The sequence below is a fragment of the Diabrotica virgifera genome, chromosome 5 (assembly GCF_917563875.1).
Source record: "Diabrotica virgifera virgifera chromosome 5, PGI_DIABVI_V3a".
Taxonomy (NCBI): Eukaryota; Metazoa; Arthropoda; class Insecta; order Coleoptera; family Chrysomelidae; genus Diabrotica; species Diabrotica virgifera.
In genome coordinates, this window is record NC_065447.1 from 71270712 (window position 1) to 71296984 (window position 26273).

The 26273-nt window shown below is 30.0% G+C and overlaps 1 protein-coding gene across 1 annotated transcript in view; it reads left to right on the forward strand.

The window, feature by feature from the left end:
- The window catches only part of LOC114334111 (uncharacterized), a 758790-nt gene that overhangs the window by 675855 nt on the left and 56662 nt on the right, over nucleotides 1-26273 (forward strand). The window contains exon 5 of the mRNA XM_050650127.1: nucleotides 11631-11874. Coding sequence (XP_050506084.1) covers nucleotides 11631-11874 — 244 coding nt within the window. The remainder of the gene's footprint in view (nucleotides 1-11630; nucleotides 11875-26273) is intronic.

A 26273-nucleotide genomic window follows, 5' to 3' on the forward strand; every position in this document is an offset into this window, starting at 1 on the left:
AGCAGTCGTTTGCTTGATAACTATTGTGCCAAGATAGTTGTAGTTTTCAACTTGTTCTAAAGTTTTACCGTTAATTGTCAGGCTTTCAATATTATTTTGGGCTTTTGATATTCTCACAAATTTAGTTTTTTGAAGTTTATTGATAATCCATATTCTTCTCCATACTCAACTAACTTGTTCCTTAGCTTTTGGAGGTCTTGGAGGTTGTCCACTATTATGTTAGTATCCGCAATGTTGTTAATTGACGTTCCATTGAACTTTATTCCTGCTGTTTCACCCCCAAGAGCTCTTTTCATAATTTCTTCAAAGTATGCATTGAATAGTAGTGGTGACAATACACACCCCTGTCGCACTCCTCTTTTAATTTCAAACTCTTCTGATGTGTATGTCTGCTTGTTGTGTTACGTTGGTAAATTTCCATGATACGTTGCAGGGTTGGTATGTCGAGTTGAAACACTGACCTTAACTTATAACTTTATTTATGATTTACAACATCCATCAACATAAGGTTACTAAGATGTTGTTTCGCGGGGTAGTCCTTCAGGATACCCTTCTCACAGGACGGCTCACTAGCATAGTAACGATCTTAATCTTACTATGAATAATGACAATACTATAATGCTCAATTTGTTCCCTCTGTGAGGTGACACTGTGAGGTGAAGCTATACGTGAGTCTCTGCGAGGTTACACAGACAAACTTCGTCAATCAACCTTCGTTTTGTTTGTGTATGTAGAAACAATATCTTTTGTAACAACCTAAATTACTTAAAATTATATACATTTTTTTCGATACATATTATAATATACAGTAAGGGTTTTTTCCCTTACTATACAGTTGTTTATAATATAGATTTGTTATAATTCGAATTTTTCAAAGAACTCAGAGATTGGACATTATTAACGAAACACCCTCTATACCTATAGGAATAAGGAAAGATGGTAATTTACAAGCCAATTAGAAGTATGTCTGCTTTATTTAAACAACTGCTCAGTTTCAATAAAGCATTGTTATCTCAGAAATACATTCCCGGTTTCCCTACTATTGAGCAAGGAATAATATTTAAGGGTAAATGGTATTTACCTAGTCAAACGAGTAAGCAAATTGAACCTGGAATTTTCGCGGAGGTAAATATTGCACCGAGGTTGAATAAAATAACAAAACTGAAATCGTTTTATGGATAAAACGGTTTAATTAAGTAACAGAAATTAAACAATAAAAAAGAGCATACTACAAAGCAAGATCATGCAGTAAAAATTTATAAATAAATTAGAAAGCTAATTCCCCGTAGGTACATTATTTTATAAAGTAAAAAAGTAGTGTAGTCAATGGAGTTTTTACTTGGAAAAAATCAAACAACATAGAACTTTTTATAACTTCATTAACCTTCCGATGACCAACCTTTTTTTGTTACACGGATGACCAAGGGGGGGGGGAATGACGCCAGGTCAAAAATGTCAAAAATAACAATTAACAAAAAAATGAAGTTTTTTTTATCATTATTTCTTTTATTTTTTTATGGCATGGATTTTATGTCATTTAGCCAGTCACAACATGAGTATTAGTGTCATGTGAAGTGTATATGTTGAGTAAGTGTCTTGTTTGCAAAGTCGACGTCATTAGCGTAAAACTACTTGGAATTACACATAATAGACGGTATTTTACTAAACATCAACCTCAGAATATATTTCTTATTTGTAAAATATGGGGAATTTTTTTTATTTCAAAATATGAGGATATCTAGAATGATATTAAAGTCAAATAAAAAAATAATGAGTTAAAAATTGAAAATACTTTTGAATTTATTAAAGAAAAACATACGCTGGCGTCACAATTTCTCCCGCTTGGCCATCCGAAGGTTAAGAAATGTATAATAAACCACATATTATCAAAAAGTTCTACTCCAATAGTGGGTGATTAATTTTTTATTAAACAAACGAACGTTAAAACAACCTCAAAAATGTTTTCATTTTTTTTTTAATTTCTGTACATATACGTCTGTTCTTGTACCGTGTATAGCATATGTATTGTATAAATATGAGATTTTCGATGATTTGTTCTTCGACTTGCTTTACTCCGCTATAGGCCAGGGTAATAAGACAAAAACTTATACCCTGTTAGTGACACTTCAACAGCCAGAATACTGAAGCGTTTTTGGGACAGAAAATATGCATAACAACAAATTGTAACTACCTATTTCCTGCGTAGGATCTGGCGACCATTTTTATGTATAAAGAATTTAGTTTCAAAAAATGGCCTTTGTTTCTTTTTTTTTTCAAATCAATGGAAAACCGTGAAACTTAAAATTTGTTATAAACATTTTTAAGAGCACGGAAAAAGTTTTAAAATGACGTATTATAAAGTTTGATATACTCATTTTTTGTTAATTTAATACCAAAAATAGTCGAAATTGCAAAAAATTGATTTCACAATAACTATTGTAAAAATTAATGTACATCTTTGAAATTTTTGTCAAATGAGGATTTTTTGGTGCTTAATATGTGACAAAAATTTCAAAGCGATTCATTCAATTGTTTAAATTTTATTCAAATTGTTTATCCCTTTGAGCTTTTTTTGAAATAACATAAGTCAGATAAACCTGATGATAGGACCATTCTACAGGTGTCAAATGCAAGAGCATGAGCTAAATTTTCAAACTGGTTTAAAGACTGAATAAAACATGGCTTTATTAATAATGCAAAAGTATCATCAATTTTTCCTTATAAACTTTTTGAATACCATTTTTCAAAAAAATCAATTTTTTTACAGTGTTTTAGGTGCACAACTACCAATAGCCCAATAAATTAAAAAAAAATCAAAATGTAATTCCCTACAGGTTGGAATTAATTTTATATCAAAGTTGAATACAAAAGATATTTTGAAAAAAGGATCCAAATGGTATGAGGGGATCATTGTTTAATTATTTAAAAAGGGGTCATTTTTGCACAATATTTACTTTTTTCACTGCTGAAGTAATTTAAATTTAATGAAGGTCTTTAGGATTTTTTCTCTAAAAAGCTGAAGGATAAATCTTTCACCCAAGACTTCTAAATTAAAGACCCCTATTTATTTAAATAATTACACTTGAGAGCAAAATAATCGACTCACTCGCTGAATAATTGCACACGTGGAATTTCCTAAACCTGTTGTCCGATTTGAGTGATTTCTTTTGTTTGTTTTAGCCTTATTATTTAAGAAAATCGATGTAATATTATTGTTGCTATACGGGTAAAGGTAATTTTATACCGGGTGTAACAATCATACTGTGTTTTTTCTTAAAGTTCGGAACACCCTGTGGAGTATTCTAGCATATAAAAAATATTTAATTTAAAATTAAATTATAGGCTTAGGCTCTATTAACATTTTCTTTTTTGAATCATTTGCTTATGTTGGATAATAAAAAAGTTAGGTACGTTTAAATAAAAAAACGCCCTATGATTGTTACACCCGGTATAAAATGAACTTTACCTGTCTAGCAATGATAATATTACATCGATTTTCTTAAATAATAAAGCTGTAACATACTAAAAAATCACTCGAATCGGAAAACAGGTTTAGAAAATTCGAGACTTCTAACCTGTAGAATTCAGCAAATGAGTCGATTATTTTGCTCTCAATAAAATTTAATAATCGAATTTGCAAAAAAATATTATTTGCGTTTTAAATAGGTAAGCACCACAAATTATTTTATTTAATAGGAGAAGTTCTGCTATGTTACAAGTAGTGTAGGAAACAGAGGTTGAACCTTGCAAAATGGACACAAGTCCGGTTTAACTTTTTTTTCTGACATATCAAGGGGTGCTTATTATAAGACTAACTTTTTCTGAAAAAATTTCGCCCCGGAACCCCCTTTTCACCCCTTCAAAGGGAGTAATTTGTGGTTTTTGCGGAACGTAGCCCTTCCTGTAACTTTTACAAAAAATTTCTCTTATAGGAATATGAAGAGGACTATATTTTCTACGATTTATTTCCGACAGCATCTCTCTATCATCCACCGTTTAGCAAGGGTGGCGCCCCAAATTTGACAAGTTTTTAAAAAATATGTTTTAAAAAAATATATATTTTTCCCTAACTGTAACGGAAATTAAAAAGAAATGCTGCGGAAATTATTCACAAATAGATGATTGATTTTTTGGTATAGGTTTCACTTTAGGGTAATTGCCCTTTTTTTAATTACAGGGTGTTACATTTTAAAAAACCCCTTTTTATACCATCTGAACCGTTTATGCTAGAGTAAAAAGACTTTCAGCGATTACCCATATACTGGTGTTATTTACAAATTTGTATAATGCACCCCCATTTTTTCCCCGGAACCACCCAAAAAAAAGAAGAATTAATAAATAAAGTGATTTTCTTGGAATCCTTCACACACAATGCCCTTCATTAATATGCTTCATATATCGTTTTGTGCAAGTTATTATTACCCATGCATGGACACTAAAAGCGATTTCCTAGTACAACCCCTGTAGCCAAAAACAATAAATAAAATGGGGGGGTTGAAATTTTTTTTGTTTTTTGCTTTTTGATCCATATGGACATATGCTTCATCAATAGTGCTTTTCAAAAATATATAGGGTTATTGCAACATCCCTGCGCAAACCACCCCTATCCTTGAAAATATACTGCAGAAACTACCCCTATACCTTATCCAGCATGTTTTTACGATTTTCTCATTACCTATTCATTTTTTTTATACAAAACTTAAACAAGGTTAAAGACCACTATTTACTCTAAAAATTAGGTCCTATTCATTTTTTTCGTTTAAGCAACCGTTACGGCACAGTGGCGCCGTAAACCTCATATATGCTTTGACGGGCTCCAGTTTTTGTTTATTTTTTCGTCATCTGTTTGTTTTATTGATAAAGTACTTATGTAAAATAAAACAACACAGTGTAACCTACAAATTATGACCTATGCACATTTTACATTCTTTGCTCCCCAAAGCCACAGTGGTGGCCCAAAATAAATTTTTTCATATTTTGCCACCTACACACATTTTATTGCGTTAATGCTACCTTAATAGCACAATATTCACCCCTAAGTGGTCGCTAAGCAGTGGCGGATCCAGGGAGGGGTGATGGGGGCGATCACCCCCACCCCTCTCAAACCAAGTGATATTATATTTGAAGATTATAAAAATATTCATTTATTTTTATAGAAATACTTATATTATATTAATATTATTTTTATAAGAATGACTTTTATGCTTTAGCGACAGTGGCGGATCCAGAATCGTTAAGAGGGAAGTGCCAATTGGTTAAATCTCTATAAAAATAAATGAATATTTTTATAATCTTTGAATATAATATCACTTGGTTTGAGGGGGGGGGAGGTGATCACCCCCATCACCCCCCTGGATCCGCCACTGCGTAGCGACCACCTAAGGGTAAATATTGTGCTGTTAAGGTAGCATTAATGCAATAAAATGCATGTAGGTGGCGAAAATATGCAAAAATTTATTTTGGGCCACCACTGTGGCTTTGGGGAGCAAATAATGTAAAATGTGCATAAGTCATAATTTGTAGGCTACACTGTGTTGTTTTATTTTGCATAAGTACTTTATCAATAAAACGAACAGATGACGAAAAAAAAAACAAAAACTGGAGCCCGTCAAAGCATATATGAGGTTTACGGCGCCACTGTGCCCTAACGGTTGCTTATACGAAAAAATGAATAGGACATAATTTTTAGAGTAAATAGTGGTCTTTAACCTTGTATAAGTTTTGTTTAAAAAGATTACATAGGTAATGAGAAAATCGTAAAAACATGCTCGCCAAGGGATAGGGGTAGTTTCTGCAGTATATTTTCAAGGATAGGGGTGGTTTTCGCAGAGCTGTTGCAATAACCATATATATTTTTGAAAAGCACTATTGATGAAGCATATGCCCATACGGATCAAAAAGCAAAAAAAAAAAAATTTCAACCCCCCATTTTATTTATTTTTTTTTTGCTACAAAGGTTGCACTAGGAAATTGCTTTTGGTGTCCATGTATGGGTAATAATAACGTGCACAAAATGATATATGAAGCATATTAATAAAGGGCATTGTGTGTGAAGGATTCCAAGAAAATCAATTTATTTATTAATTCTTCTTTTTTTTTGGGTGGTTCCGGGGAAAAAATGGGGGTGCATTATACAAATTTGTAAATAGCACCAGTACATGGTTAATCGCTGAAAGTCTTTTTACTCTAGCATAAACGGTTCAGATGGTATAAAAAGAGGTTTTTTAAAATGTAACACCCTGTAATTAAAAAAAGGGAATTACCCTTAAGTGAAACCTATACCAAAAAATCAGTCAATTATTTGTGAATAATTGCCGCAGGATTTCTTCTTAATTTCCGTTACAGTTAGGGAAAAACATATTTTTTTTAAAAACATCTTTTTTAAAAACTTGTCAAATTTAGGGTGCCACCCCCGCTAAACGGTGGATGATAGAGAGATGGTGTCGGAAATAAATCGTAGAAAATATAGTCCTCTTCATATTTCTATAAAAGAAATTTTTTGTAAAAGTTACAGGAAGGGCTACGTTCCGCAAAAACCACAAATTACCCCCTTTAAAGGGGTGAAAAGGCAGGTTCTGGGGCGAAATTTTTTCAGAAAAAGTTAGTCTTATAATAAGCACCCCTTGATATACCAGAAAAAAAATAAAACTGGACTTGTGTCCATTTTGCAAGGTTCAACCTTTGTTTCCTACACTAAAGTAGTAAGCAAAAAAACACTGATTAAAAAATATTTAATAAATTATGAGATATTTAATTTGTTTTTAAATATTACTATATTTTCAATTGCAAAAATGCGGTTGTTACCAAAAGAATATAAATCTGCGTAAAACCTCATTACTTTTCTTTTTATGTATATTTTCGACAAATTTATTGATAAATTCAAATTTCAATTTAGCTCCCCTCTAAAATGACATTTAAAAATTTTTCTAATTTGTTTATAATTTGTTTTTTTTTAATAACATCGCGGAGATTAAACATTTTGAAATGCTGTTTCGGTAATCGGGTTCCTGGGAATTTTCACTAATTATGAAATTTTTTGTAGTTTTTTCTTCTTCTGTTTTTTTTTTTCTTATAGTAAAAGATATAGTTTTGCTTATAGGCGGGGTTTTATTAAGAATGTCCAATCTCTGAGTTGTAGATTCTAGACCTCAAAATATTAAGACTAAACTAAAATTGCTTAAATAAAATATGGCTCCTTATTAAGTTATAAGGTGTTTTATTAAAAATTTAAAAAAATATTTTTGTTTAGTATTTTAAAACTTTTCGATTTATCCTTTTCATACTTGGTAGAAAGTGTATTATACACCCTATGAAATTATGTTAAATAAAAGTTTCCGGCTATTACCAGAGGCGTACGACAGGGGACAGTAAATGGTTGACCCTTCGCAAATTCTAAGTCACTGGTGGAATTGCCATTTTAGCACAATTTTTAGATTCCCCAATACTCTCTATGTAAATAACATGCTCTTTACTCGTAACGATAAGGTCATTAGTTTTCGAGATATTTGAAGTTAAACATGTAACGGCACAGTTATTTAGTTATTTTGATTAATATATTGTGCCGCTTAATTTTTAGTTTCAAATATCTCGAAAACTAATGATTTTATCGTTAGGAATGAATAATATACTTTTCAGTCTTAAAGATAAAATCATTAGCTTTCGAGATATTCATAAGCGGCACAAAACAATAATTAAAATAACTGTGCCGTTACATGTTTAGCTTCAAATATCTCGAAGACAATCTGACTTAAACTTTACGAGTGAAGAGTAAGTTATTTACATAGAGAATATTGGAGAATCTAAAAATTGCGCCAAAATGGCAATTTCGCCAGTGACGTAGGATATGGGAATGGTCAACTTGTCAACTATTTGCTTTCCCATGTCGTACGCCTCTGGTAATAGCCGGAAATCTGTTTTTAACATTATTTCATAGGGTGTATTATAGTACTTACACTTTGTACCAAGTATGAAAATGATACGTCGAATAGTCCGAAAATACTGAGCAAAAGTAATTTTTAAATTAGTAAATAAAACACCCTGTAACTCAATAAGGAGCCATATTTTGTTTAACTGATTTTGGGTAAATCTTAATATTTTGATATCTAAAATCGACAACTCAGAGATTGGACATTCTTAATGAAACCCCCTATATAAGCAAAACTACATCTTTTACTGTAAGGAAAAAAAAAGAAGAAAAAACGACAAAAAAACTTTGTTAATTAGTGAAAGATTTCCAGGAACCCGATTGTCGGAACAGCATTTCAAAATGTTTATTCCCCGCGACGATAATAAACAAACAAATTATAAACAAATTAGAAAAATTTTCAAATATCATTTTAGAGGGGAGTTAAATTGAAATTTGAATTTACCAATACATTTATCGAAAAGATACATGAAAATAAAAGTAATGAAACTTTAAACATGTTTATATTCTTTTGGTAACAACCGCGTTTTTGCAAGTGAAAATTATTATAAGTAATTTACATAGTAATTTTACATATTATATTATAATACACGAGTAATATGCAGCTTTGATTTGATGTTTAAAACATCAATATAAATAACCCTGTTATATGGCCGATTTCACCAACGACAAATAGTAGTTTTTTTTACCAATAAAGTTATTCGGTCAATAAATTGACATCTCTCCATTTTACTGACATCAAATAAGACTTATTTTATTTATTTAGAAAATAAATATTTACACTTCTAATAAATTGGCAAGTTAATCTCGCTGTAAATATCTCTAAGAAAGTAAATAATATGTCAGTTTATCTTTGAATTATCAGAATTATATTGAAACAAAATAAAAATATAAACGTCTAATAAATTGTATTCAACGAATTGATTTATTTTTATTTATTTGTTGTTGGTGTAACTGGACCATAGTCTTATACATAATGATTTGCGTTATATTATACTAGTAATTTTACCCGTAGCCATGCGACTGGGATGCAATCAATTGCCATCTACATTAACTTTAACCAATTTTTTTCAAAATTTTGGAATCAATAAACATTCAAAAGAATTAAAAATTACATTTTTAAAATAATAAAAGTCTTGCATGCAAACCAAGTAAATATGAAGTAACATAATGTTTTAAATTTTTTTCTTAATAAAGTAACCCATATTTTTGTCAATTTTGAGAAATATTTAATCAGGTACCTACTGATGAAATAGTAAATACAAAAGCAATATATTTCTACCAACCTTTTTTACGTTAGTTGTTAATATCCATTTAAAACTATAATCAAATTTAATTTTTATACATCTAATTTATTTTGTAAAATAATAATTATTTACTTATTAAATACTACATCGATTTACTTGATATTTTCACAGTAAGTCGAGATTATCTCAAGAAACAAAGTCTACCCTATGCCGTTGTGTGCTTTTATCTTGGGGGTGGTTCCCACCCCATCTAGGGGATGGAAATTTTTTTGGTTATTATAGCCACGAAAGAGGCTAGAGAACCAAATTCAAAGCAAAAACTTTTCTATATATTTTTTTGAAAACTCAATTCTTTTTCAGTTATGCGCGGTTAAAAATTGGCCATTTTCATTGAAAAATGACACCTTTGTGGACGGTTTTTTGCGAATACATTAAAAACTATGCATCTAACGAAAATAACTATGTAAAATATTTTTGTATCTTATATAAAAACAAAGAGGCGCGTTGCTTCATAAATCTTCTAGTTATAAAACAAAAAGAGATATGGTAGGTGAGAAGAGTTTTGAGCATGCACCAAAAAATCAAACTTTTCCCATCTACCATATTATCTCTTTTTATATTATAACTAGAAGGTTTACGAAGCAACAAGTCTCTTTGTTTTTCTATAAGCTTCAAAAATATCTTATATAATTTTTTTTCGTTAGATGCATAGTTTTTAAGGTATTCGCAAAAAACCGTTCGCAAAGGTGTAGTTTTTCAATGAAAATGGCCAATTTTCAACCACGCATAACTCAAAAAGTATTGAGTTTTCAAAAAAAATATAGAACAGTTTTTGCTTAGAATTATGTTCTCTAGCCTCTTTCGTTGCTATTTTAACCAAAAAAATTTCCACCCCGAGAAAGGGTGGGGCCCACCCCAAGATAAAAGCACACATCGGCATAGGGTAGACTTTGTTTCATGAGCTACTTCCTACTTACGGTGAAAATATCAAGTAAACCGATGTAGTAGGATGGAATTCTTAGCCAAACACCCTCATTTACTGCCCTATAATATGATTTGTTTGAAATATAAATAATAAAATTATTATCCGAGATATAAAAAAAATAAAATGACGTTTATTACACGTCATTGAAGTTTACATATTTACAAAAGTACCGGAGAGACTGTGTCACTTGTCGCATTAGGCTTTTATAAGATTAAATATAGAAACGCTCAGTATCATCAATATTTTGTCTGGTATAGTGACAATCAATCGTAATTCAAGAAATATACGCTAGTGAGCGCATTGGTTTGCTTAAATTGGAAGGATTATGCATCTCTTTCTCTCTAAAACGGTACAATCTTCAATCTTTAGTTGTGTTCACGAATCGAGGAAGTTCGCACGCTGTTTCGCTTAAAGAGTATACAAAACCAAAATATCAACTTGAAGGTAAGCTTTGTGTTTCATCAATAGTATATAATTTCTAATTTATTTAACTTTGCTCATAATATTTTCAAACATTCTTTTATTTAAAATCATGTAATTTTGAATTTGTAAAGTTTTCGTGAAAAAATTTACTGGGATATGATGCGATTTTTATCAGTGTAATAGTATATTTCCGTAATTGTATACTGTTTCAGATAAATTTTCAGAGCAGAAGAAAAATGGTTTACTGGGTCTACTGCAAAAGAAAACCATTCCAGGTTATTATCTTGGATTCTATGAAAATATTTGAAAAACTTTCCCGTTCTTTTTAATTTGTTTTTACTTAATTGATTGTTTGTATTTAATAGTAAATGTGATTTTGATAAATAAAGAGTTTTGTATTCGGTACACTCATTTCTAAGACTTAAGTTTCAGTGTAAGTTTAAATTATATATTTTGTACGTTGTAAATTCTTACGTTTGTGCCATATTACTATTTGTTATAATAGTTTTAAGGATAAAAATTTGCTAATTAGCCTATATTTCATTGAACATATCCCATTTTATCATAATAGTACTCTTTAAACATCTGTATAATAATGGAAATTAATAATATTTTGTCTAAAAAGTAGCAAAATTCAAAACATCTTATTTAAAAAAATTTTTGTTTTATTATTATTATTTATATTGTTGAAATATTTTCATGTTATTTCGACATATAAAAGATACTAGTTGTACAAACTAAAACAAAAGCCTGCCAATGTTTATTGTGGAAAATTTTATTGACCGATAAATCTTAAAAATGCTCTCCTGAAAAGTTTGTAAATTTTGAGATTGTACAGTTTTCATCCGAACGTACGATATATTTTTGCACAACAACAAAATCCTTATCTAAGATCAACCGTCCATTAGGAAAATACGTTATACATCAAAAGCCGTATTCTTCACATAAAATCACAAGCCATTTTCCATCTGATTTGCGCTTCAAAGCGGTTGGTCTCTGCTTTTATTCACAAATGCCCCATAACCAACTAAATCCACCATGTTGTTCACAGATGCATTCATCCAGCGACGTCCAGATCGACAACACAATCATCCACTTCGATGCACTGCCAGGGTTAGAAACAATTTTGTCAACGATCTCTATTAGAGCCACTCCGAGCCTCTTCAAGAACGGCAAACTAAAGCTGCGATGTTTGGCAACAATGTTTACTTTGTACACTTCATCGAAGGAGGCTGATATACAGGAGGCATCTCCACAACTTGCTCTTATCATGGTTCCGTCTACTTCAGCTAATGGTTTGTATACTCATTTAGATAATATGTGCTAATCAACCCACTTCCTTATTGAGAACAGAGATACAAGTTATGCATAATTTAGCTGGGTAATTAATATTTTTTATTCAGAAAACAGCTATATTATAGTAATTAATTTCATAGTTTAAAATATTACACAGGCCAACAAAAATAATATTTATAAAACTTTTCTTACAAAGGACATAGCGGGATAAGATAGTCAAAAATGCTCCCGCACCAATCAGCCCCGCTACTTATGTTTTCGATAAAGGATATAAAATTATGCCCTCACGCAAATTTTTCGCTTCCCAGAGGTCCTAAAACGTCTCAAATCGAGAAAAGAAGAATTTTTAGGTTGTATTTTTTTTGTGAGCGCAATTTTACTTTAAAAAATCTGAAAAAATTCAAGAAGTTGTATCTTTTGAATACAAAACAATATAATTTTTTTCAGATTTTTGTAATGAAAAATGAGCCCAGGAAAAATTATTGAAATTTTCAAAAAAATTTTAGGTTATGATAATATGATTTAGCCAACTTTTAAATAGTATTTTTTGGTGTACTTTTTGCCGTTCTTTTAAATAGCAGAGACGAAATTTTTAATGTCTGAGCGGAAAGAACGAAAAAATCGAAAAAACCGTTTTTGGCTGTCTCAAGATGCATCTCGGGACAGCCAATTTTAGGATTTAGGATCCTGACTACAACAACTGAAAAAAAAACTAAAATTGTGAATTTTATCATAAAATTTGGATGTGGGGTTATAATAATATTTGGAAGAACTTCTCCAAATAACTTTTATCGATATCTGTAACGCGAAGCAAATCGAATCGCATATCGAAAATTCACCCTGTTTGTGGATTCGCAGTAGGCCGCGTTTAAAATTTAAAGTTCAGTTGACTATTTTAAAAATTGTGAACCATCAACCTGTATGACCGTGCAAAATTTCAAATCTGTATATATTTTCATAGCCGAAAATTAGGGATGTCTTCTTCTTAAATGCGACACACTGTATCTTATCAATTCGATAATTTATTGCAACTAATATAGTCATATTTTTTATAGATTCAAAATACAAAATGAGAATACTGACTAATTCACTAATTTTATCATAAAAAGTTTAAATTGATTGCATTGAAATATTGAACCAATTAATGCGTATTAATATAATATTATAATATTATAATAATTGTTCTGAAGCTATTTTCTTGTGGCATTTTTATAATCAAGTATATTCAAATGGGAAATAAGCCACAATTTTACATAAAAATGATTTTATTAACGTTTCGACGCCCAAGTCGGGTGTCGTTGTCAAAATACAAAATAATACTAAATAAACAAAAATGTTGTTGCTTACTAAAAAATTCTTCTAATAATTTATTTAATCTGACTCATTTATTTTAGGTAAAATTGTGGCTTATTTCCCATTTGAATATACTTGATTATTATAATAATTATTTTAATATTTATAATAGAGTGAGTTTTATGTATAAAAACCCTCAAGTATTTCGGAAACGACTTGCACGTTTTTCATAGGTTTTGGTGGGTAATGGTTTTCTAATGCAGCCGATATTACAGTGGTAATTACATTGTTGTCAGATTTTCGGTTTTTCTGGAAATCTAATGAAATTTCTTATTTCAATTAGAACACCCTGTATATTTTTTGCGTTTCAAAGTCCTTAAGATATACTGATTATTTTTTATGTTATATTCTCTATACCTAAATGCCATAGTTTTGGAGTTATTGCTACATTTATTAAAAAAATAATTAAAGAAATTATAAAAATCAATTTATTCGGCCCGTGTAGACATTATTTTACGTTCTTTGGATCATTGGGAACAAAAAAAGGTCTTGTGTAATTTTTCTCTAAAGTTAATCGTTTTTGAATTATAAACAATTTAAAACTGAAAAAAATCGAATAATGACGATTTTCAAGGTTCAAAAACAAAAATAAAAAACATTATTTTTGAAACTGCGGAGTACAAAAAACCCTTCTTCCAGGGGCTCGCTATAAAATTTTTTGGCACGTTTTATTCTAAAACATTGGTTTTTAAATAATGTTAATGAAGCGCATGTGAGAGGACGGGTGATCGGGCTGCATTAACAACTAAAAAACAATATTTTAGAATGAAACTAGCTCAAATAGTTACTCATTGGTAACTGATAAAATAAGGCTTTAGATTGAATTTCTATACTTGGCAGTTTCAAAAATAATATTTTTGATTTGTGTTTTTTAACCTTGAAACTCGTAATTATTCGATTTCTTTTCAGTTTTAAATTACTTTCACATTGTTTATAACTCGAAAACGATTAACTTTATAGAAAAATTACAAGAGAACTTTTTTGTTCCCAATGGTCCAAAGAACGTAAAGTAATGTCCACACAGGCCGAAAAGATTGATTTTTATAATTTGTTTAAAAAGATTTTTAAATAAATGTAGCAATAACTCCGAAATTATGGCCTTTAGGTATAGGGAATATAACATGGAAAATAATCAGTATTCTTAAGGACTTCAAAACGCAAAAAATGTACAGGGTGTTCTATTTGAAATAAAAAAGTTAATTAGATTTTCATAAAAACGGAAGATCTGACAACAATGTAAGTACTAGTATAATATCGGCCACATTAGAAAACCCCAACCCACCACAATCCATAAAAATCGTGCAAGCCATTTCCGAGATAATTGAGGGTTTCCATACATAAAACTCACTCAGTATTTTTATATTATTACACATAATAATTATCTAAACATTATTTTTTATTAATACACATTAATAATTGGTTCAATACTTCAATGCAATCAATTTGAATTTTTTATGATAAAATTAGTGAATTAGTCAGTACCTTGATTGTATATTTTGAATCTGTAAATAATACGACTATATTACATAGTTGCAATAAATTATCAAATTGATAAGATACAGTGTGTCGCATTTAAGATGAAGATACCTCTATGTTTCGGCTATAAAAATATATACAGATTTGAAATTTTGAAATTTTGCACAGTCATACAGGGTGATGGTTCACAATTTTTAAAACAGTTAACTGAACTAAACGCGGCCTACTACAAAAAGGGTGAATTTTCGATATGCGATTCGATTTGCTTAGCGTTACACATATCGATAAAAGTTATTTGGAAAAATTGTTTCAAATATTATTATAACCCCACATACCAAATTTTATGACCAAATTCACAATTTTAGTTTTTTTTTTAGTTGTAGTCAGGATCCTAAATCCTAAAATTGGCTGTCCCGAAATGCATCTCGGGACAGCCAAAAACGGTTTTTTTCGATTTTTTCGTTCTTTCCGCTCAGATATTAAAAATTCTGCCTCTGCCATTTAAAAGAACGGCAAAAAGTACACAAAAAAATACTATTTAAAAGTTGGCCAAATCATATTATCATAACCTAAAAATTGTTTGAAAATTTTAAAAATTTTTCCTGGGCTCATTTTTCATTACAAAAATCTGAAAAAAATTAGGTTTTGTATTCAAAAGATACAACTTCTTGAATTTTTTCAGATTTTTTAAAGTAAAATTGCGGTCACAAAAAAATAAAACCTAACAATTCTTCTTTTCTTGATCTAAGACGTTTTAGGAACTCTGGGAAGCTAGAAATTTGCATGAGGGCATAATTTTATATCCTTTATCGAAAAAATAAATAGCGGAGCTGATCGGTGCGGGGGCATTTTTGACCATATTATCCCGCTATAGCTTTTATGTGAATCTTATATATTTTTGGGCGCTAAAAAAGAATCTGAAATTAGATTTTATGTATCACCCATAGTTTTTCCACAATATGACACTGGTTTATTCTACATTATAATAATTTGAAAAAGACAAAATACCGAAATACATTAAAATGATACATTATTGGAATTGCACCTTTTATCTCATTCTTATCTTGTAATAGTATAGGTCTGTACAACCATTTCAGGAGTCAATGCTTTTGTATTTTCTTTCTCTTTTTTATGCAAAATTTCTTAAGTAGCTTTTTCACCAATGCGAGGCACTCTGTTGTTTCCGATTAAGTGACCAACAGTAATCTCCCATCATCTTGGTGTTCCAACGTCCCTGGTCTCGTTTCTCTATCACCTTGGTATCCTAGTGCAATCGTTCGCCTTGTTCTTCACTGACATTACCCAGATTTTCAGGGAAAAGTCAAGATGGTTATGCAAAAAGTGGATTTTTAGACTCATTATACATCCCAAATCTTAAATACTATTTAATATCGTAAAAAACTTATCTAATAAATTAGCTATTATAGGCTCGTATTTAGGGTGTTTTACATTAACTAAAAACTTAGCTACAACTTTTTTGAATGCAATACAAGTTTCTTTTTCCTTAGTTAGGCCAATCAAGTTAGGTTTTTACTAGACATAACGGAAAAGACGAGGTTTGACAGTTGAAATGTGTAGTATGAGATATTACAAAAAGACTACCATCTTTGGATTCATCAATTTTTTTAGTGGAACATTTTTTAATAAACAATCAAAATGTCAAACTTAGTTTTTTACTCATAACTTAAAAACTTGGTTATTTAGAGATTTGACGTCCACAGGTAACTTTCTCAGAAGAAAAAGATACATCGAATGAGATACGCTAAATAAAAATCGGTTAATAAACAAAAAAGTTATTGCAAAACGGATGACAAAATCACTGTTTTGGAATATAGTTAATAACAATTTTATTGTTTGTTAAAATACGTTTTAATATACTCAAAATTGAGGGCACTATGGTGTTTGAATGGTGTGCAAAAAATGGTCCAGATCTGTAAAATAGTTTTCGTAAAATTGAATTTGTTTATAAAATTTTTTTAAAAACGAGCTAATTTCTGAGGCTGGTCCAGTTAATATGGCTGAATGTATCTCAATAATCCGAAACTCATTTCCTTCGTTAATATGTAAAAAAAATTACATATACGTACACAAAATTATTTGTTACTAAATAGCAGTTTTTAAGCTTATAAACAAATACAATAATTTCGTAGAAATTAGATCAAATTAAATGGCAATAAAAAATACGGAAAGCCGGTTAAAATACACAACTATCAAAAAAATTTTTTAGGTCCTACGACCCTTGGGGTCTGAGATAGCCCCTTTTTTGAAAAAATCACTGTTACGTTAATTAACAACACTAAGAGCTGAAATTAACCAATCTTTTATAAGAAAAGTCAAAGTTTTTAGTAAGAAAAAATGTTAAAAATTGTTTAAATAGGAGTGTTATAAACACAGAGTATTTTGCGTTCCGACTAAAGTAAAAAATAGCGGGCGTAGTCGACTGACTGAATAGTGGGCGCGGTTGGCGACCGGCATGCGGCAGCTACTATTAAAATTACGTTATCCCGACCACACAAATCAACTTTAAGGTGAATGACAAATTTTCATCATTCTTTATGTTTTCGAGGTCTCTGAATCCGAATATGGAGTTAATTTTTTTCTAGAATTAGTGGAACATGTTCAAAAATCAAATTTTATGCAAAAATGCGAAAAATCAATTTTGATGATTTTTCATTTTTAACTCACTTTATTTTTGGTCGCTGTAAATATTTCCTTTTGAAAATTTTACTGTGTTATCTTTGAAGCATTTAGATAACAATGAGATTTGTCCAAAATGGCTCAACACGTTAAAAGAGAAGTTGTTAATTTTTAAACATTTTGTCGTCAGATTTCGTTAGTTTCATGTTTACTTAAAAAAGTTGAGTGGAAAACTTTTTAGTTTATAATTTTAATTAACACAGAAATAAAATATAATTTATGAAGAAGTTTTCCAAAAAAATTTAATTTAAAATATGCAATAGGAAAAATGTTATGTGAATTTACAGACGAGCGGCACACCCCAAAAAGAGCTTATTTCTCGAGATACTGATACTAATTTTGTTCATACTTTATATTTTTGATGGTGTTGAAAACTAAAATTAGGGTTGTTTTGAATTTTACGTGGGGGAACATTATCAAAATCGCAACTATACCCTAAAAATAAAAAAAAAATCACGTTTTTTTTGAGTTTAATTTGCTACAACTCTGTTCCATTGTAATATTTTTTTCTGATATTTTTACAGTATATATTTCTCACCTTTCTGAAGACAATGGGACCTGCTTCAATATTTATGTCATGCCATAAAGAAAGTTATAAATTGTTTGAAGTAAAAGGTGCAGACTCTTGAATTGCAAAGTTTAATCGCAAAAGTTGAGTAACAAAATTTGAAATTTAGCTGTTTAATTAATTTCAAGTTGAAATCTAGAGTACAGAGAACAAAATGTTTTATAGAAAAAAAGTGGTGTAACTTTTAATTTTAAGAAGAACGTGATTTCATTTTTTTTATTTTTAGGGTAAAATTGCGATTTTGACAATGTTTTCGTTTTCAGCACCATAAAAAGTATAAAGTAAGACCAAAATTAGCCATTCACCACACCGTGGTTCATATCTCGAGAAATGAGCGTTTTTTTGGGTGGGAGTACCACGTACCACTCGTCTATAAGGTCGCGTAACTTTTTTTCTGTTGTATATTTTGAATTTGGTGCCTTTTTATTGTTATTTTTTAAATTGATTTATTTAAAATATAATTTTACTAAATAAATGTGCAACATAATAATATTCATAAAATTCAAGTTTCTACCAAAATATATAAATATAATATTAAGCTTAAAATATTATATACTGTCAATGTTAAAAATGGGCTGCAACGGTCTAACGCTAGCGAATGCTAGTCCCCGAATTTATTCTCATTCGGCTGCGCCCATCATTTTTTTTTTACTTAGTCGGAACGCAAAATACTCTTTTTTATAACAATACTGTTTAAACAATTTTTAACATTTTTTCTTGCAAAGAACTTTGTTAAAAACTTTGACTTTTCTTATAAAAGATTGGTTAATTTCAGATCTTAGTGTTGTTAATTAACGTAACAGTGATTTTATCAAAAAAAGGGACTATCTCAGACCCCAAGGGTCGTAGGCGTAGGACCTAAAAATTTTTTTAGAAGTTGTGTATTTTAACCAGCTTTCAGTATTTTTTATTCCCATTTAATTTGATCTAATTTCTACGAAATTATTGTAATTGTTTATAAGCTTAAAAACTGCTATTTATTAACAAATAATTTTGTGTACGTATATGTAATTTTTTTACTTTTTTTTTTCATAGGGTATTAGTATACATCTTAATGAAGGAAATGAGTCCCTGATTATTAAGGTACATTCAGCCTTATTAACTGGACCAGCCTCAGAACTTAGCTCGTTTTTCAAAAAATTTTATAAACAAATTAAATTTTGCAAAAACTATTTAACAGATCTGGACCATTTTTTGCTCACCATTCAAACACCATAATGCCCTCAAGTTTAGGTATATTTAAACATATTTTAATAAACAATAAAATTGTTATTAACAATATTCAAAAACAGTGATTTTGTCGTCCGTTTTGCAATAACTTTTTTGTTTATTAACCGATTTTAATTTGGTGTATCTCATTCGATGTATCTTTTTTTTCTGAAAAAGTTACCTGTGGACGTCAAATTTCTAAATAAACAAGTTTTTAAGTTATGAGTAAAAAAGTAAGTTTGACGTTTTGATTGTTTATTTAAAAAATGTTCCACTAAAAAATTTATGAATCCCAAGATGGTATCCTTTTTGTAATATCTCATACTACACATTTCAACTGTCAAACCTCGTCTTTTCAATTATGTCGAAAAACGGCTTATTTTTTACTAACTTGATTGGTCTAAGTAGTCATCTTGGTTTCAAAGGTAATTATGGAATTTTGAAAGTTATATTGTGAAAGAATGGTAGGTGATACAGCATTTTTAATATCGATGGCCTAGAAGCAATACCTCGTAAGTAAGAAAAATTCAAAAATCACGCTTTTGGCGCCGCAGTACTGATTTAAACCTTTTCTACCAATCACCAAAAGTATAAAGGAGCACAGCAATGAATATCGTACTTTTCGTCATGTGCCAATACCTCGCCTAAATATATTTGCGTGCAATACCTCGTATGTGTTTATTTTGCTATGGTAGTTAATGTCGATTATAACGTAAAATTTTGTTTTGCAAGTTTATATTATAAAGTTTACCAGTCTGGCGATTGGTAGTATTGCGGCGCCAAAAGCGTGATTTTTGGTACTTACGAGGTATTGCTTCTAGGCCATCGATAAAAAGTATTTTGCTAAAAGCCACAAATTTTGACAGATGCACTTAAGAGGTATTGCTTCTAGGCAATCGATATGATTTTCGTACTCAGCACACTAAAATACATAAGATAGAGGTAATCTTATCAAAAAAGTGTTTTCATCGTTGTGTTATTTGTATACAGAGAGGCTGAAAGTTATGGATAAATTTAGTTTTTCGAGAATAGGCCACTTTGGAGAAATATCTCGGGAAAGGTAGAGTTTTATTTTTAAATTATGATTTTTTTACCTATGCCATAATAGTGACATCATCCCTTTGGGCGTCATGACGTTATCGATGATTTTTTTTAAATAGCGATAGGGGTCGCGTTGTATCTCATTTGAAAGGTTATTCAACTCTCTATTCAGTAATATTAACATTAACATCATTATTTATACGGGGGGCCACAAAATATTTTTTGAATTAAATGAATAATAATTGATGCAAAAAGAAGAATTTATATAATTTATTTAACTCAAAACATATTTTATGTTACACCAGTTTAATATTGTGTATTTATTAATTAGTTACGAACCACATAATGGTATACTTTATGCCCGCGCGGGTATAATGTTATACTTTATTATTAAGGCATAATAGTTATTTATGAAACAGTTCGTGAAGTATGTTTTTTTGCAAACGCACGCGATGTTTAGAGCACGAGCGACAGCGCAGCGGTGCGAGTGCTATACATCGCGTAAGTTCGCAAAAAGTACTTCACGCACAGTTTCATACAATATTTTATCTACGATAAACAATTAAAAAAACTGTAACTCTTCGTCACTGGAATTCATTGCTATTCTACCATTTTTAGAACTTTGACATTTAACAATTCTAACTTTTTTCAAACCACAAAACTGTCAAAACTTTTGTTGTAATTTATTGCTCATTATGTCATCACCATGACAACTCGAAAGTTAAGGATATTTGATTATATGAAATTGTGCCAAAAACAGTGCGAAAAAGTAAATCCCATTTAAAATACATTGTTAATTTACGCACACTAGGAAACAACAAAAATCAAGCATTTCATTTAATCCGTTTATTTATTCAGGTTAACATTAAGGCGGGTATACATATGCGCTCCGCTCGGTGTGAGAGCCGCTCGCGCGCAGCATGTTTGTTAGGTTAGTACGTGTTTTCAAGTGGCACACAAACGGCTCGCACACGGCGCACCACGATCTAACTTCTGTCGGCTTTTCAACAAATGCTTTTATCGTTGCAATACGTATTTGGACGGGTTTGCGAGTGGTTTGTTGGTTTTGGGGCACCTGAGTTGAATATTTGTTAGTAATGGAGTGGTCGGAAGGAAATATCAAACTTATTTATCTTTACCGTGGAAAATTATTATTGTGGGATCCTCAACAAAGGACCATTTAAAAAAACAACTTAAAGCCGATATCTGAAGGGAAATAGAAGCTGAAGTAGAAAATATACATGCGGACCAATGTAAAAAAAGGTCATTTATAGTGGGGAGAAAGGTCAAAAATAGATTAATAATAGCATAGGAATGTTAAAATCATAATAAATTGTATGAATAAAAAATATATAGATAGAAAATAAGCCTAACGTTTTGTTTTTATTGTATCCCTATGAGCATTCGAGAATCTGGTCAAGTATGGCGATGTAAAACCTAAATAAATAAATCGAATTAAACAACTTTATTGTGGAAATTATTCGCTTAAAAACCCTCTACAAAATTGCTATAATGTTATTTTATTTTAAAATTAACTGAAAAAAAGTTATAACATCCAAAACAAAACTCGTTAAAAAAATGTTTACTTATTTTTAGCTTTTTTGTTTTTCACTTGACGATAATAGAAACAAAATTGTATAAAATTTAATTTGCTACGTTTTATGTTTAATTGGATTTTCCGTAGGGTTGGTAGTTTACGAGATATAGCGCGGAACCACTTTGCACCCCTTTTCCAAGATGGCGACCGGGGGACAAGGTTGGCGACCCCAAAACCTTGAACTTAAGCTTCTACTGATCCCCCATACAAATTAAAAAAAATAAATTGACTCCTTTAACAAATTCAAGCTATGGCCTAAAAATGTAACATTTCAATGGACTAAAAGAGGAAGGTATGTAATTTACTTAACTAAAAATACATTTTACTGCTGCCAGAAAAAAAAAGGGTGATTTCACAAATAGACATTTCTTTTCGCTTATATTAAATTTTCAAATTGTCAAGAGTCAAGAGTCAGATGGGTGTCTGTTTGACATTTAATTTAAGCAAAAACCAATGCTTATTTATGAAATAAACATTTTTTTATATTCTCTGACATCAGTAAAATATAATATTTTAAGTTAAATAAATTACGGTAAAACCTGTCAATAACGCTCACTAAAAATGACAGAATTATTGGCCGATATAAAAAGGTGGCCACTAATACCAGGTTTTGTAGTCAACCAATTTTGGTTTGGGGCACTTTGAAACTGGCCGGCTAGTTCAGGTGGCCGGTTTTGACAGGTGGCCGTTAACACAGGTTTTACTGTACATACATTCGTCTTTTTGAGACCATTAATTTAATTCAATATTTGTTTTTGGCTACCCTGTATAAATAATGATTACATTGTTTATATTACTAAATAGAGAATTGGAAAAATTTTCAAATGAGCTACCACACGACCCCTATTTCTATTTAAAGTAATCATCGATTACGTCATCACGCCCAAATGAATGACGTCACTATTATGGCATATATGTTAGAAAATCATAATTTAAAAATAAAAATTGACCAGTCTCGGGATTTTTCTCCAAAGTGGAAAATTTTTGAAAAAAATTATTTATTCCGTAATTTTGAACATCTCTATAATTTATATACTTACTAATAGTTTATAATTTTGTTTCCGTTATTATAGTTTTAAACTGACACAAAAACGCGTCGATATTCAGTGTGTTAGTAAATAAGTATTACAATCTTTAAGTGGTAATTCTACATGAAAAAATAATGACAGTTTGCTCGATAAACATATGTCCGCAAATGCTTCGTTTCCGAGATACGGGGTGTTAAATAATTTCTTACAAATTAACGATTTATTTATTGCTTTAAAACCAGTTGATGTATGCAAATGAAATTTGATGGGTTTTAAGATCTAGCTATTGCGAATTTTTTGACATACAATTAAGAATCTTTATTCATCATTGGCGCGCGTACAGGTAATTATCTGAAATTTTTTTAAATAAAAAGACAGTACGCCACTGAGGTATTACATGTTAAGAATTATTTTTGAATTCCTAGTTCAATTTGCGAAAATAGCTATTTGTATAACAAGGGAGGAAAGTGTAACTTTTCCTCCCGAGAATGAAGTTTACTGCCCGACGCGTAGCGGAGGGCAGTAATCATTCAAGGGAGGAAAAGGCACTTTACTCCCATGTTATACATACGGTTTTTCCACCTTCCTCAAATAACAAGTAATTTTTTCATTTTTACTTAATTTATTTATGTAACTAACCAACAAAATTTATTAGAACTAAAACAACAAGTAGGTACAATGTAACTGTCAACTGTCAAATATAAGTCAAATTATTAATGTAAACATTGTTAAATCAAAATAACAATTTACTGTTTTTTACCATTCTGCAAAATAGAGGGTGTTTTATAAATAAACGTTAAAATGTATAGATACTTCGTAATAGAAAATAGATATTATACAGGGCGTCAATAAGTTATATTTCATGAATGAAATACTATGACGTCACTTTTACTTTTCCTCCCTAGGGAGGAAAAATATTTTCCTCCCTAGGGAGGAAAAGTACAACTTTGCTCCCTACAATCAGGTCCGGAAAAGTATACTTTCGGTAGAGGTAGGTGGAAAATAATATATCTTCCCTTTTTTTCATACGACGCTTAGTTTTCATAAAAAAATAAAATATCTTATAACTTACAAAGTATTCGATGAAGTTTCTATGTACAGTGAAGAGCGCGCTAATAACCGGCAAAATAGCGCAAAAGATGGAAACCATATTAAGTTGTGAGATAAAAAGGAATGAAACTAGTGGAGGTGGGAGGTTTAGCGATAAAAACCTATAAAGTTACACTCTATTTTATTGTTTCCCACCTTTAGAAGTATCAGAGGAGTAGGCATGTCAACTAAAACTGTCACTGTGACAGCGGCAGTTGCCACGGTTATTAGACATTTACTACGGTTGTTTTGTCCGACGGTGGTGGAGAGACTTAAATTTTTTACTTTACGTCACAAGTATACACAATCCCATATTTTAGATGATTTTCGATCATTGAATGTGTATTTCTGTGTATGTACATACATATTATGTGTATTATTTATGTTATTATTTATCTTATATTATATCCTAGTTTATTTATACTGTTGTATTTGTAATTTTGATGTTGTTTACAGTAAGTAAGTATAGTAAGTGTAGTTGTACATCGTACCTCTTGTAGGAGCTTAAATAAGAATATATATATTTATAAGATAGGTTAAAACGTTAAAATTTCATTATGTATTAACGTAATAAAATTGTCGATGACATTTTAGAATGCCAGGTACAGGCTGTAGTGTGGCCAAATTTATTATCTATTATTTAAATTCTTACAATAAATTATAAAAGTAATTCTAATTCACATAATCCTTGCTGACTTCCAAGGATGGTATGTATTCAATAGTTAATCCAGTATTAATGGAAATTGAGCGACAAATTTTCAGTGCAGAATAGTGAATATTGAAGTCCATTCTACAGTCCCAAGTAATTTCAGTAAATATTGCATTAACCGTTGGATAAAATCCACTAAACATCTTTATTTCTTAACTATCTTGACTATTATCCGTACATAAAAGACATTAAAATACCGATTAACCATATTACGATTCAAATTACAGTATATACTCGTGACGTAATCGCGCCCTTAATATTCATTGGTTAGACGATCTGGGTAACCGTAGTAAATACCTAAGAACTGTGGGCAGTTTTTTTTTTGTTCTGATTCTGGCCTTGGTTTATAACCTTTAGCCACGTAATTACATAATAAAATTATTATTTGTTCACAAGTACAAAATTGTCCAGTATACACTTAAAAATAAAGAATAATAAAAAATAAAGCTTACAAATAACAATGTCTAGGTACTAACTATTTTATTAAATACAACTATGCTAATGTTTTTTTTTTTCATTACGGTAGGAACTAAATCTCATTCATCCTCTCGGAGATTTAGAACCTCTTATTGATTTTTTTTTATTTATTTATTTATTTTTTTTTATTTTTAATTTTTTTATATATATATTTTTTTATTATTATTATTTTTAATTTTTTTTTATTATTTTTTTATATAATTTTTTTATATAATTTTTTTTTTCGAACATACATAGGTTACAAAATAATATAATTAATTACAGGAAATATCTCATTCATACATTACATAATACAAAGTAGTTGTACTGTGGGCAGTTGCTAAACTCTTCCGATACGTCCAAAGGTGGGAAACAATAAGTAAAATGTAAATTTATAGGTTTTGATCGCTAAATCTCCTACCTCCACTAGTTTCATTCCTTTTTATCTCACAACTTAATGTGTTTTATATCTTTTGCGTTATTTTGCGGTTATTAGCGCGTTCATCACTGTATTTGAACGTGTATAAAATTATTTCTAAATTATAGACGTAACCAAATATTGTATTAAAAATTTCATGGCTGGCTTAAACTCTAATTATTTTATTTTTAAAGAAATTAATGAAAATGTTAGGTACTAGAAAACTATTACCGCAATGCCAACTAATCATTTATGTCATTACAGACTGTTCAAAATTTTATTTAATTAATTAAAGTTTAATTAACAAATAGCTGTGAAAAAGCTGGGATATTAAACGATACTGCGTGGGATCCATGTTATCCAAATTAAAAATAGATACTAATTAATATTGAAATGTATCCATACAATTTAATTTAACGAAGTAAACTGCTAATAGTACTAGTTAAATATAATTTAATATGATTTATTTTTTGTTAATCCATTATTGATTTATTACATTGTTTACATCTGAAAGTGCTTAACAGATCAAAGTACAAATAAATCTGTCGTAACTTTAGGAATTCCGCAGATATATTTACTTGAGGCAATGAATAATGCTAAACGGGCTTCGTGAACATAATATGAAGAATAAACCATTTAGTACGTATAAATTAAAATATATTAATTTGTACTAAAAGAGGGTATGTATTTTTCCTATGCAGATAAATGTTCACATAATTATGACAAAAAAGAATTGATTTATTATTGATAATGTAAT